The 13,934-nt window shown below is 43.8% G+C and overlaps 1 protein-coding gene across 1 annotated transcript in view; it reads right to left on the reverse strand.

Moving 5' to 3' along the window:
• ULK4 (unc-51 like kinase 4) overlaps nucleotides 1-3,834 on the reverse strand; it is a 512,874-nt gene extending 509,040 nt beyond the window's left edge. Inside the window, exon 1 of the mRNA XM_065885322.1 lies at nucleotides 3,697-3,834. Within this exon, the coding sequence (XP_065741394.1) occupies nucleotides 3,697-3,834 (138 nt within the window). The remainder of the gene's footprint in view (nucleotides 1-3,696) is intronic.
• Nucleotides 3,835-13,934: the final 10,100 nt, after the last annotated feature.

The raw sequence follows: 13,934 nt of genomic DNA on the forward strand, positions 1-13,934 counted from the left end.
GACAGTGTATTACTTTTACAATATTGAAAAGAACTCTCAAAGCCTTCTATTTTCTTTTTCAGCATATCCTTAGTGAATTCTAATATTAATTCACCTAGATTCTTAAAAGAGGAATGATTACCGATCTTAAAATGTACATTTCCATTAGATTATAAGAATACTTATGCACCAAAAACAAGAGTGAATTCAAAACTCAACAATAAAGATGCAAAAGCCTGTCCGTTTAAAAACGCTAAGTTGCTTCTGGAATTTTTGCTTTCTCCCTTTAAAATTCCCATTAAATATAGGAACTAAAACCACAAAAATGTATGCGAACCATCAAGACTCAGAATTGCTGATGACTAACTTACCAAAGTGCTTTGCACCCTTGCTTTCTGATTTTCTTTAAAAAAAGAAAAAAAAATTACAAATTCTACTGTCACTCAACACAGGCTAACGGGCCCATAATTAGTAGAAATACAGAGCTCCCCATTTTAGATATGGAATTTGGGGACTTCCCTGGTGGACCAGTAGTTAAGACTCCATGCTCCCAGTGCAGGAGGCCTGAGTTCGATCCCTGGTCAGGAAACTAGATCCCGCATGCCTCAGCTAAAAAAAAGAAAAAAGATTCCATGTGCCGCAACTAAGACCCGGCGCAGCCAAATAAATAAATAAATATTTAAAAAAAAAGAAAAAGAAATGGAATTTGGCACACTCTAGGAACAATTAGGTGGGCTCATACTGTACCAAAAATAAAGGAAAATGAATCTACATGACTTAGAAGACAGAAGAGTAGAAAACCAAGCATCAGAGTGACTAAGAAAGAATTTGAAGAGCACCTTGTAATAGATCCCTAATATAAGGCCAAGAGAAAATGCGCAGAACCCTCAGTGAGCAAGTTCAAAGGGATCTCTGCTGATTCTGGCACAGAAAAGGGAAGGTCCTAGTGAAAAAATAAAAGAGGTACAGAAAACCCGACAGAATTCAGGCCACAGCACACCCCTCCGGACCCTCCTGTACACTCAGTACATGCCAAGTACCCACTCTTCCAGACGCTGGGCTGCCAATCTCACCCTCCACCCTCACCGCAACCACCCATCTGGAGCCTGCGCTGGCCAATGCAGGAGATACAGTGGCCAATACTCACCACAGATGGCTACTGTGCTCTTTTGAGGAGCAGTTGGTCTGAGCTGGGACGAGCCCCAAGTGTAAAATACACACCAGATGCTCAACACTTAACATCAAAATTAGAAAAATATCTCGATAACTTTATACTGGTTGCGTGCTGAAATAATACTTTGTATATACTGGATTATGTAATATATATTAATAAAATGAATTCCACTGATTTTTCCTTTTTCATCGTAGATACTATGAACTTTAAAATTAGATTTGTAACCACAAGGACTTCCCTGGTGGTGCAGTGGTTAAGAATCCACCTGCCAATGCAGGAGTCACAGGTTCGATCCCTGGTCCAGAAAGGTCCCACATGCTGCGGAGCAACTAAGCCCATGGGCCACAACTACTGAGCCTGTGCTCTAGAGCCCGTGTGCCACAACTACTGAAGCCCGCGCGCCTAGAGCCCGTGCTCTGCAACAAGAAAAGCCACCACAATGAGAAGTCCGTGCACCACAACGAAGAGTAGCCCCCGCTCACCGCCTAGAGAAAGCCCTCACACAGCAACAAAGACCCAACACAGCTACAAATAAAAAATAAATAAAAATGTCTGTAACCCCCATTATATTCCTACTGGATAGCATTGCTAGATTTTTTTTTTTTTTTCGGTATGCGGGCCTCTCACTGTTGTGGCCTCTCCCGTTGCGGAGCACTGGCTCCGGACACGCAGGCCCAGCGGCCATGGCTCATGGGCCCAGCCGCACCGCGGCATGTGGGATCTTCCTGGACCGGGGCACGAACCCGCATCCCCTGCATCGCAGGCGGACTCTCAACCACTGCGCCACCAGGGAAGCCCTAGATTTTTTCTTTTTTTTTTTTTTTTTTTTTTTTTTTGATTTTTTCTTTTTACTGATAACTGTATTCTCTCCAAAATCTCTTCCACACACCCTAGTCCATGACCACCACTCACTCACTTTCCAGCTCACTCGCTCTAGTACTGCTATTCCAGTTCAATTCAACCCTCCACACACTCTGCATACACCCACGGCACTTAAGCAGACACAAACCACGCTGACTGAGCTACCTTCCACTGATGATTCCCAATCTCAAATGGCCCCAGCTGGTCTGTTCTCCAGGTGACTAATTCACACCTTTTCTTTCCTCTTTTCTAGAACACTGCCTTCCCCTTCCCCCATCTCCTAACTGAAGGCTTAGATTTTCACCTCAGAAGAGAAATTCCTCATGTTCCCAGCTCTGAATCTACCAACTACTGTGCACCTTGCCCCCCATATACCTGTCTTCCCTTAAACTGTTCACACACCTTTCAAAAGCCAACACCTCCTCATGTACATGATGGCTGTTTTAACAAACAAAAACCAAACGAAACAAACAAACAAAAAAACAGAAAATAACAAGTGCCTGCAAGGATGTAGAGAAATGGGATCCCTTGCACACTGTTGGTGGGAATATTAAATGGTATAGCCTCTGTGGAAAACAGAGTGTATATTTATTTCATGGGTTTGGACAAATATGTAATGACATGTATCATACAGAAGAGTTTCACTGCCCTAAAATCCTCTATACTCCACCTATTCATCCTTCCCACTCCTCCCCCCGCCCCCCAAACTCTGGTAACTACTCATCTTTTTACTGTTTCCATACTTTTGCCTTTTCCAGAACGTCATATGGTTGGAATCATACAGTATGTAGCCTTTCCAGATCAGCTTCTCTTACCTAACAACGTGCATTTAAGGTTCCTGTGTCTCCTTGTGGCTTGATAGCCCATTTCTTTTTATTACTGAACAGTATTTCATTGCATATATGTAGCAGTTTGTTTATTCATTCACTTACTGAAGGGCATCTTGATTGCTTCAATTTTGAATAAAGCTACTATAAACATGTGTGTGCAGGTTTTTGTGTGGACATAAGTTTTCAACTCTTTTGGGAAAATACCAAGAGTTTGATTGTTGAATTGTCCAGAACTCTTTCCATCGTGCAGAACTGAAACTTTATACACATTAAACAATAACTCCCCATTTCCCCTTCCCCTGGCCTCCGGCAATCACCTTTGTATTTTGTTTCTGAAAGGTACCTCATATAAAATGGTGATGGCTACACAGCAATATGCACGTATTTAATATCAAACTGTATACTTAAAAATGCTTGATGATAAATTTTATTTTATGTGTATTTTACCGCAATAAAAAAAAAGTTGGAAAAAAAAAAGCTAGGTTTGGTCCAATGAGCCTGGGCTGTAAAGTTGGTACAGCTACTGCAAACCCAAGTCACTCTCACCCAATGTCCTGCCTTTGGAAAGCTTCATAATCATATACTAAATTTAAAAGTAAGTGATCTAATATAGAGTATATTTTCCCTGACTCTTACAAAAACAAACAACAAAAACCTAAGTTGCTAATTACTTGGGTATGTTTATTAGTCATTATTCAGGATTGGTGGCACTACAGAGAAAAGGCTGCCCATTCCAAATTGATAATGTGCCATTTGCTATAGTGAGTTCAATGGCTTCTGTTTACATACTACTTACTCTATCTGATCATAACTCTGTCTTTTCCCAAAGGGAGGGAAACATACTTGACTTACCCAATTGGTTATTTCAGGCCTCTTGCACTTATCAGTACAGAGAATAGCTACAAAATTGATTGTTCCCTTCCGTCGCCCTTTGTAGACAACTGTCTTGCTTCCTCTGCCAATCTCTTCATACAGAATGAAGTTTTCCATCTCTGGGCTGACTTCTCACGTTTGATAAAATGGCAGCCTAATAGCATCTCCAGCTCCTAAAAAGTAAACAAAAATGACACTTAAAAATGCAAGCTTGAGACTTCCCTGGTGGTGTAGTGGTTAAGAATCCACCTGCCAATGCAGGAGACTCGGATTCAAGCCCTGGTCTGAGAAGATCCCACATGCCGCAAAGCAACTAAGCCCCTGCACCACAACTACTGAGCCTGCGCTCTAGAGCCTGCGAGCCACAACTACTTAAGCCCACGCACCCAGAGCCCATGCTGTGCAACAAAAGAAGCCACCGCAATGAGAAGCCCGTGCAACGAAGAGTAGCCCTCACTCACCGCAACTAGAGAAAGCATGCACACAGCAACGAACACCAAATAACAGCCAAATAAATAAATAAATTTATTTTTTTAAAATGCAAGCTAGTTGCATGATTAATTAGCCTAAGCTATTTAATATGTAAATAAATCTAATAATTCTATAAATTCAAAATATTCACCTACAAATGTTGAATACAAGTCTTTTTCATAGAATGAAAAAAGGAAAAAAATAAACAATTCACAAACTAATATTCAACGCCCTAGTAACAAGACTTTAATAAAAATAATGAAAATGACAGCTATTTCCAATACATGGAACAAAATCAGGGAATGAGTGAGATTTCAGCCAGTGTATCTTGATACCTCTCTTACTTTCTCTGTTACACTGGAAAGCACTTTGTGTCCATATCTGTATAATGAATGGGGTAATATGCCCCACCTAAACCCAAATGATGAGAAATGAGACAATGTCTGTGAATACACTCTATAAACAAATATGGAATGATAGTACATCTATCTAATCCATAAGGATTGGCGTCAATCCAAATATTATTCGAAGCAAATAAACTACTGGCTGAGCAAATTACTGGCTCCTGGGCCAAATCCAGCCTGCTGCCTATTCTATAAATTAAACTTAATTGGAACATAGCCATGCTCAATCATTTATATATTGCCCAAGGATGCTTTCAGGCTACTATGGCAGTGTTGAGTAGTTGTAACAGAGACCCTATGGCCTGCACACGCTCTAAAATATTTACTATCTGGCCCTTTACAGAAAAAGTTTGCCAACTCCTGTTTTAAATCAAGAATTTTTTTTTAAAACATCCACATCATTATCAAAGATAATGAGTTCATTTTCTTTGCCAAGAAAAATCCCCTAGTATTCCTGAGTGAATAACAATTTGATGTAGTCTTTTACTAGTCTAGGTTTTTTGGTTTTTTTTTTGTGGTATGCAAGCCTCTCACTGTTGTGGCCTCTCTCGTTGCGGAGCACACGCTCCGGACGCGCAGGCTCAACGGCCATGGCTCACGGGCCCAGCCGCTCCACGGCATGTGGGATCTTCCCGGACCGGGGGCACGAACCCGTGTCCCCTGCATCGGCAGGCGGACTCTCAACCACTGCGCCACCAGGGAAGCCCACTAGTCTAGATTTTTAATTAAAACTGAAATAAAATAATGGACTTGATATATTAAACATATTTCCAACAACAAAGTTATTTACTCAACCAAAAACATCTTTTAAACTGGCATCTCTTTGAGAGGATTATACATGCTAGACTACATAAAACTTCCCTGAAATTATCCAAGCAGTAAGATATCCTCTTTAAAAACAGCTTATGTTTCCGTATGGTACCCAGGAAGTCAGAACATAGCAAAATCCCTATGAAACAGAATGTAAAAGAGCAATAAATTAATGGGTATGGGGTTTCTTTGGGGGCAGATAAAATGTTCTAGAATTAGATAATGTGGATGGTTGTATAACTTTGTAAATACACTAAAATTCACTGAATTGTACAATTTTAAAGGGGCTGAATTTTATAGTATGTGAATTTTATCTCAATATTTTTACTGAGGTATAACTGACATATAACAGCGTGTAAGTTTAAAGGGTACAACATGTTGATACATTTATACATTATAATAGTGTTACGTAATGCTATGATGGTAACCATCTCATCACATAATTATTTCTTTTTTCCGGCAAGAACATTTAAGATCTAGTCTCTTAGCAACTTCGAAGTACATAGTACATTTTTGCTGACTATGATCACGATGATGTACATTATATCTCCAGAACTTATTCATCTTTGGTTATAAGCCATACAGCAACAGAGGAGCAAGATTTGGCCGGTAGGCAATAGTTTACTGACCCCTGTCTTGGTATAGGAAACCATTAATCTAAGAATCTAGGAATAACTCTATCATTCCAACTTCCAATGAAATTAAAACTTACTGCAAGATGGGAAAAATTCTACTATAAAAACTTGTAGGCTCATGGACTTCCCTGGTGGTGCAGTGGTTAAGAATCTGCCTGCCAATGCACGGGACATGGGTTCAAGCCCTGGTCCAGGAGGATCTCACATGCCGCGGAGCAACTAAGCCCCTGCGTCACAACTACTGAGCCTGCGCTCTAGAGCCCGCGAGCCACAACTACTGAGCCCGCGTACCACAACTACTGAAGCCCACACACTCTAAGGCCCATGTGCAGCAACTACTGAGCCCATGTGCTGCAACTACTGAAGCCCATGGGCCTAGAGCCCGTGCTCCGCAACAAGCCACCGCAATGAGAAGCCCGCACAAAACAAAGACCCAATGCAGCCAAAATTAAAAACATTAATAGGCTAGTAATTACATTTAGTCATTTGGATTATAAACCTGGTATCTAGATCAAATAAGAAATCAAACTATTAACAGCGAAATTTCTAAATTCTAAGTAGAAAAAATGTGGGACAGTTTTGAATTTAAATCAATCAAACCCAAAAAAGGCACAGATAATATCTATTTTAAGAAACAGTTTTACTAAGTCCCTTTTACATTCCTCTCCTCCCTGAAACCCACTCATTAAAAAGAACTGTAAAAAATTAATGAACATGTATAACTGAATTATTCTGCTGTACATCTGAAATTAAAACATTGTAAATCAACTATATTTCAATAAAATTTTTTTTTAATTAATAAACAGAAACACAGGAAGATAGCATCCACTTCCTAAAGCTTTTGGCCTTAAAGGGACATAAGGTCACCAAAGAAAAACTGCAATTTGCCCAAACCCAGGTTTGATATTTAGGGCATCTAATATCAGAAAAAGGGCTACACCTAGACCCAGATAGACTTCATGGCAGCCTACGTTTCCCAAAACCAAAACTAAGCACCAGCTGTGAGGTTTTCTCAGGCTAGTTGGTTACTGCAGAAATTGGATCCCACATTTCGCTTACAGCCAAATCTCTACGTGTTTTACTCAACAATAACAACCTCAACCCAATCTTTTGAGAAGGACCACAAGACACAGCCTTCAAGGCCTTAAAATAGAGTTTGATGAACCTACCTGCCCTTGGGCATCTCCATTATCATATTCCCTTTTTCTTTTTTGTATATGAAAAGGAAGAGCATGCCTTTGGGGTAGTCACCCAAAACCATGGAGACCACCATCAGCCCAAAGAGTATTATAAACAGCACCTGGACCCTGTGGCACAGGGATACCCCTTTGCCTTAGAGCCATTATAGCCACTGCCCTTTGGTTAAGGCCACTGGGAAAATCATGTGGGATCCCCTTTAACCATCTATGCCTCATGCAATAGCTCTCCTAAATTCTCATTACACTCAACGTTTATCAGCTGGCCTCCTCACCGCCTATGAAATCCTTTTGTTAACTGCCCCTCCCATAACTCTTTTATTGTTGTAATAACTTAACCTGGCTACTCTTCTCCCCTCCTTCACCAACAAAGTACCTCTCCACACGAACCACCTCATGGTTCTATAAGAAATTCCACTGGGTAAACGTGACTTCTCATAGTTCACTGCTGGTTATTTTAAAGGTGACAACGGCAAATACTGTGCTGGGTATGCTATTGCAACTCCTTTTGATGTTGTTGAGGCAGCATCTTTACCTATGGCTACTTCAGCCCAACATACTGAATTACACACCCTTACAGGGGCTTGTAGTTTAGCCAAGGACAAAAGTGTCAATATTTACACTGATAGTAGATATGTTTTTAGAGTAGCTCATGATTTTGGAATGTTAGGGAAGCAATGTGGCTTCTTTACTTCCAGTGGAAATAAAATTTTAAGTGGCCCCTATGTTCGGGAATTATTGAATGCAATACTTTTACCTGCCGCTTTAGCTATTATTAAGATTCCAGGGCATTCTAAGCTTGACTCTCTGGAAGCAAAAGGAAATCACCTTGCTGCTATTTCTACAAGGAATGCTGCCCTTAAAGGGGCCAACGGCAGCCAAACCTCTGTCACGGTCCAAAGAGATATTTCTCCAAATGATAATTTAGAAAAACTGGCTAGAAAGGCCCAACTGTTGGCCTCAGAAAAGGAAAAACAAGATTAGAAATTCAGGGGGTTCCCTGGTGGCACAGTCGTTAAGAATCCACCTGCCAATGCAGGGGACACGGGTTCGAGCCCTGGTCCGGGAAGATCCCACATGCCACGAAGCAACTAAGCCCGTGCGCCACAACTACTGAGCCTGCATTCTACAGCCTGCGTGCCACAACTACTGAACCCATGTGCCACAACTACTGAAGCCCGCGCGCCTAGAGCCCGTGCTCCACAACAAGAGAAACCACCGCAATGAGAAGCCCGCACACCGCAACGAAGAGTAGCCCCCGCTCGCGGCAACTAAAGAAAGGCCACATGCAGCAACGAGGACCCAATGCAGCCAAAAATAAATAAATAAAAATAAAAGAAAGCTGCCTGCTGACTTAAAAAAAAAAATTAGAAATTCAGCAACTGTTGGTTTGATAGAAGAGAAAGCTCTGGATTGAACTAAGTAACAACAGTCCTATGGGGGACCAAGATCCCCACTCCTCACCACTGTACATGCTGCATTAAAGCATCAGTCTACTGACAAAATGATAGCCTTCATGAATCAATACTGCTGGGGAAACATTAAGAAGGCCACAAAAGGTGCCTACCTCACTTGTCAAAATACAACCCATGTAGGCCTGTGTGTACTGCCCCGGGACATTTTCATCTGCATGATGGACCATTTGAGGTCTGGCAAATGGATTTCATAAAACTTATCTAGTGAATAAAGTATGATTTAGTCACGGTCTGTACGTTTTCACTGGACTTCCCTTGCAGACAGCCTACTGCCTCTTAACGTGGCTAAAGTCCTTTTGGAAAAGAGTATCGCCACTTGGGAAACTCCTCTCAAACTTCATAGTAATCAAGTAACCCATTTCACAGGCCAGGTGCTTCAACAAGTGTGCGCTGTTCAGCTGGTTTTACAACACTTACACTTTACTCACCATCTTCAATCCTCTGGTTTAGTTGAACGTACTAACAGCATTATGAAGACTCAATTGGCAAAATGTGTAAAGACCCTCCAAACACCTTGGCCAAAAGCATTGCTGTTGGTCCTTCTAAATCTCAGATCCACCCCTTTTGGAATTCAGAAACTCTCAACCTTTGAGATCATCAGAGGACACCCAAAGCACTTGTCTCCTGCTTCTTACGACCCACAATTAATAAAAGGAGAGATACTCCAACATTGAAAGATCTAATTGTCTCTATTAAAAATAACCATGATGGGCTTCCCTGGTGGCGCAGTGGTTGAGAGTCCACCTGCCGATGCAGGGGACGCGGATTCGGGCCCGGTCCGGGAAGATCCCACATGCCGCAGAGCGGCTGGGCCAGTGAGCCATGGCCGCTGAGCCTGCACGTCCGGAGCCTGTGCTCCGCAACAGGAGAGGCCACAACAGTGAGAGAGGCCCGCGTACCACAAAAAAAAAAAAAAAAAAAAAAAAACATGTTTTGGTAGGGTGGTCTTTTTAAATTTATTTTATTTACCTTTGGCTGTGCTGGGTTTTTGTTGCTGTGCGCGGGCTTTCTCTAGCTGCAGCAAACAGGGGCTACTCTTCGTTGCAGTGTGCCAGCTTCTCGTTGCGGTGGTTTCTCTTGTTGCAGAGCATGGGCTTCAGTAGTTGTGGCGCACGGGCTTAGTTGCTCCGAGGCATGTGGGATCTTCCCAGACCAAGGCTGGAACCCGTGTCCCCTGCATTGGCAGGCAGATTCTTAACCACTGCGCCACCAGGGAAGCCCGGTAGAGCAGTCTTTTTACCATGCACCCTCAGGAGACGAAGACCTTAAGCATCACACCTTGCAAACTGGAGATTTCATTTACTGGAAAAGACACTTCCAGAAGAACTGTCTTCAGCATCACCGGGAAGGCCCCTATCAAATACTAGTAACCAACCCTTGTGCCACCAACTCCAAGGAATACAACTCTAGGATTCACAATACATCTAAAGGAAGCACCACACTCTGACTGGACCTGCACATCCTCTGGTGACCTGAAAGTAAAGATTTCCCACAATTGAAGCAGACAGTATCTGATGAGACAGCTTTCCCAAGATGTCCAGATCAGACCTGCTGGAAGGTTGCCACTGTTAGGCTGTACCCCTCAGGCCTGCAAGCCTTGTAGCTGCCAAGCCTCGAAGAGCCCAGACTCAGTGACAGAGACATAAATGGCTTACTGGACAGAGAATCTTACATGCCTGAAGCAAGGTCCTGGAGTGACACCCCACCGTGTATGGCAGACAGCAGACAGGACAGGACGTGGCAGCACTCTTCACTACTCAAGGGAGGAGGAGGCTACCATTTATGGGGGCGGGAATTGACATCAGATGGGCTCATCAGTTACCAGGGACTAATTAACCTCTATAATTAAGATGATTGGATAGTCATGTGAGTGAAGCAGGGACTGGTCAAGCAGGACGTGTACAGAGAGCAGAGAACAGCCATTTTGAATGGCCTAACCAGACAGTAGCCAAACCTTTGATGATGGCCTAAGACTTCAGAGGATCGCCAATATCTATCATCTTGACAACATACGGATTTTAGATTAAAAGTGCCTGAGAGTTCTCCCTCCTACCTTTCCTCGTTACTTGTGACCTTAATAGGTTTCCCATGTGTGCACTTTCCCTCCGACTTGAGACACTACACCCAGGAAAGATACTTCCCGACATTGAGGGACAAAAAGCCCCTGAAACTAGAAAACCTGACTCTTGATCAGCAACGCTTTCAGAGAAAAATCTTGATCAAAATGGAGAAGTGTAAAAAACTAATAAACAGAAACCTCAATTAGAGTCAGAAGACCAGAAGCGGGGAGCTCTCATGCCCTGCAAAGATAGCAGAGCCCAACGAGAAGAAGAAAGATTCCTCTTCTTGGCTGGCAAGGACTCAACTCAATGAAAAGCCATGGATTCTTTGTTTATTACAGCCCTCCCAACTTCCTTTTCCTCTCTAAAAAAAGCTTTCGCCTTCCCTGCCATGCTGGGGAATTGCACGGTGGCTTGTCATGGTTACACACCCCGAATTGGGATTCCCTGCTGATGCCAAATAAACCCATCTTTCCTGGAGAAATGTGTGCCAGTCTTTTGGTTCAGGTAAACAGAACCAGTGCCGAGTCCTAACCCACTAAAATGCAGCCTTAACAGGAGTAATTATGTGGCAAAAAAAATAACCAGAGACCTTAATTAAATGTTCACGAGTTGGTACATTAGGATACATCAGAATAAGATGTTGAAATAAGAAGTTTTTATGTAAGATGAGTGATTTCTTGAAAACAAGGTTTTAGGCCACAAGAAAATAAAATCTTAAAATTTTGAATTTGAGTCAGGCCAAATTCACGTCCTCAATCTTTCACTGAATAGAGGCATCTGAGCAGAGCAGGCAGCTGAAATTAACAAAACACATCAATTACAAACTGGGTTTAGACGAGGGTTTATTACCTGCAGCACTTCCCGATTCTGTGAGCTCCACTTCCTTAGGCTAAAATAAGAATTGGATCAGATGGTCTTCTAAGTTTATCTTCCAAATTTGAAAGCCCATGACTAAGATTCTTTTTGACTCACTCCAGGGATGTTCCTCACCTTAGACTTCCTAATATGCATTTTTTTAACATTTGTAACGTCAACTTGTAAAATAAAACACAAATACAGAAAAACCCACAAAATAAATGTATACTTTAATGTATTATTATAAGAGAGACATCCTTGTAATCATCACTCAGGTCAGGAATAGCACTTTGCCAGCGACCCCAGAATCCCTTCCGAGCCTAGGACAATAACAACTCCTACTCCCCAAAAGTAATCACTCTCCGGACTTTGATGCGTTTCTTTATAGTTTTCTCACTGTAGTGTGCATTCCCATACACCACAGTCTAGTCTTCCACATCTTCTAAAAGTATGGTGTATTTTTAAGTCTCTTTTAATCTACAAGTTCACCTAGGTATCATCTGAGAAGTCAGAGGAATTCACACAAATGAGCAACTGAAGCATTTAAGATTCAGCGGACAGAGCCTACATTCAATAAACTCTGAAACGGTTCAGGTGGTAACAGCACGCTGGTAAAGACATGTGTGAACCCTCCTCTTAATCATCCCCACCTTCAAATCATTAACTCCCTCTCTAGCGGCAATCAGCAACACCAGGAAACTCGATAGAAATGCAAATTCTCGCCCTGGGCCCAGATCTACTGAATCAGAAACTCTGGAAACAGGGTCCAGCAATTTTGCGTTTTAACTCGCCGTCCGGTTGCGCGCTACCTTTGAAAACCGCAGGCGAAGTCAACCTTTCCCGAGAGCACAAAAGGCGGCGGGCACTATGCTAAGCACTAAACAAGTGCTCCTCCTCGCAACACTTTTCGGACCAAATCAACTGCAAGCTTTGAGCCTGGTCTGACGTCGGAAGTGTAGGCTCTAAGTCGCTACGTAAACACCCTCTCCTCCCCACCCCAAGTAGATCGCGGCCGGCGAACTGGCGGCTTTCACTGCCTCCCCATGTCCACCGACATCAGTCAGCGAGGCCGGCTTAGAACCCAGAAAGCTAAGTCAGCGTTTTAAGGGATAAAACTCCGAATACGGGGCGTCTATAAAGCGCATCTCCCGAACCCAGGTCTAGAATAGGTGTCCCGCGTACCCTGAACCAAAAGATGTGCAGGGTTTAACACAAACACAAAGCAGAACCCGAAGAGAGAGGGGGCGCCGAGGGCACAGGGTCCACGGAGGGAGGGAGGGTGGTGGGCGGCTCCCTGCAGGCCTACAGTCTCTCAAACAAACGCTGAAAGACACAGGAACCCACATTAAAAACGACACTACCGCTCACCTTCTAGCTCGGTGGGGAGAAGCCGCAGGTCCACTGGAGGCCGGCCGCCAGCGCGCGCGTCTCGCCCCCGACCCCTTTGGACGAGTCCACTGGCCAAAAGCCAGGGGCGAAGCAATGGAGCAAGGCCGACAGCGTGAGGCCGTGCAGGTCTAGCACCCCTCTGTGTTTGCCTTCGGCCTGCCCGTCTCCAGGGCAGCACGCAGAACGCCGGAAGGAGCGCAGGGCGCTGATTGGCTGAGCAGTTTCGCTTCCCATTGGCTGGGGCCTGGAAGTGAAGCCGCTTCGCGCCCAGCGTTAGGACGAGTCCACCGATCTACCCTAGGTCGGGGTAAAAAGTGCAGGGCTCAGAGCGTCGGCGACCGGCCTTGCGAGTTCTGCACCCCTCCGCGTTTGGATTAGCCCATCCCGTTTCCAGGGCAGCACGCCGAACGCCGGAAGGAGCGCAGGGGCGCTGACTGGCTGAGCACTTTGAGTAGCTATTGGCTGGGGCCCGGAAGTGGGCGGCAGTGTTGGAGAGTGTCCCTCCGAACTGTGTGTGGGGACTGGGGGCTTGGGCGGGTGGAGGAGAACTGCCTGGGCGGTAGTTGCATAGTTGGTGGCAGTGGAGTCCTGGGCCCTCGTCATTTCTTCCTTCACCCACTGTCCTCCGTTTCCTTCCATCCTTTTTCTTTCTGACGCCCTCCAGAGTTCAGGTGGACGTGACGACATAATCCGGATAACGAATCCTCGAATAGCTTCCTGACCCTTTAGAAAAAAGAAGGCTATGAATTACTTTCTTTCTTGTACATGAGAAAACAGACCAGATCCCTGATCTCCAGTTGGTTGCTTATGACTTTCAAAGCTCCATGTTCTCAAATTCCAACCACCAGAAACGTTAACGCCAGTTCCTCTCTTCCATGCGAGTTAGCGCAGAGATTATCAACTTTGGCATCAGAATCAT

Source organism: Phocoena phocoena, chromosome 10 (assembly GCF_963924675.1).
Source record: "Phocoena phocoena chromosome 10, mPhoPho1.1, whole genome shotgun sequence".
Taxonomy (NCBI): domain Eukaryota; kingdom Metazoa; phylum Chordata; class Mammalia; order Artiodactyla; family Phocoenidae; genus Phocoena; species Phocoena phocoena.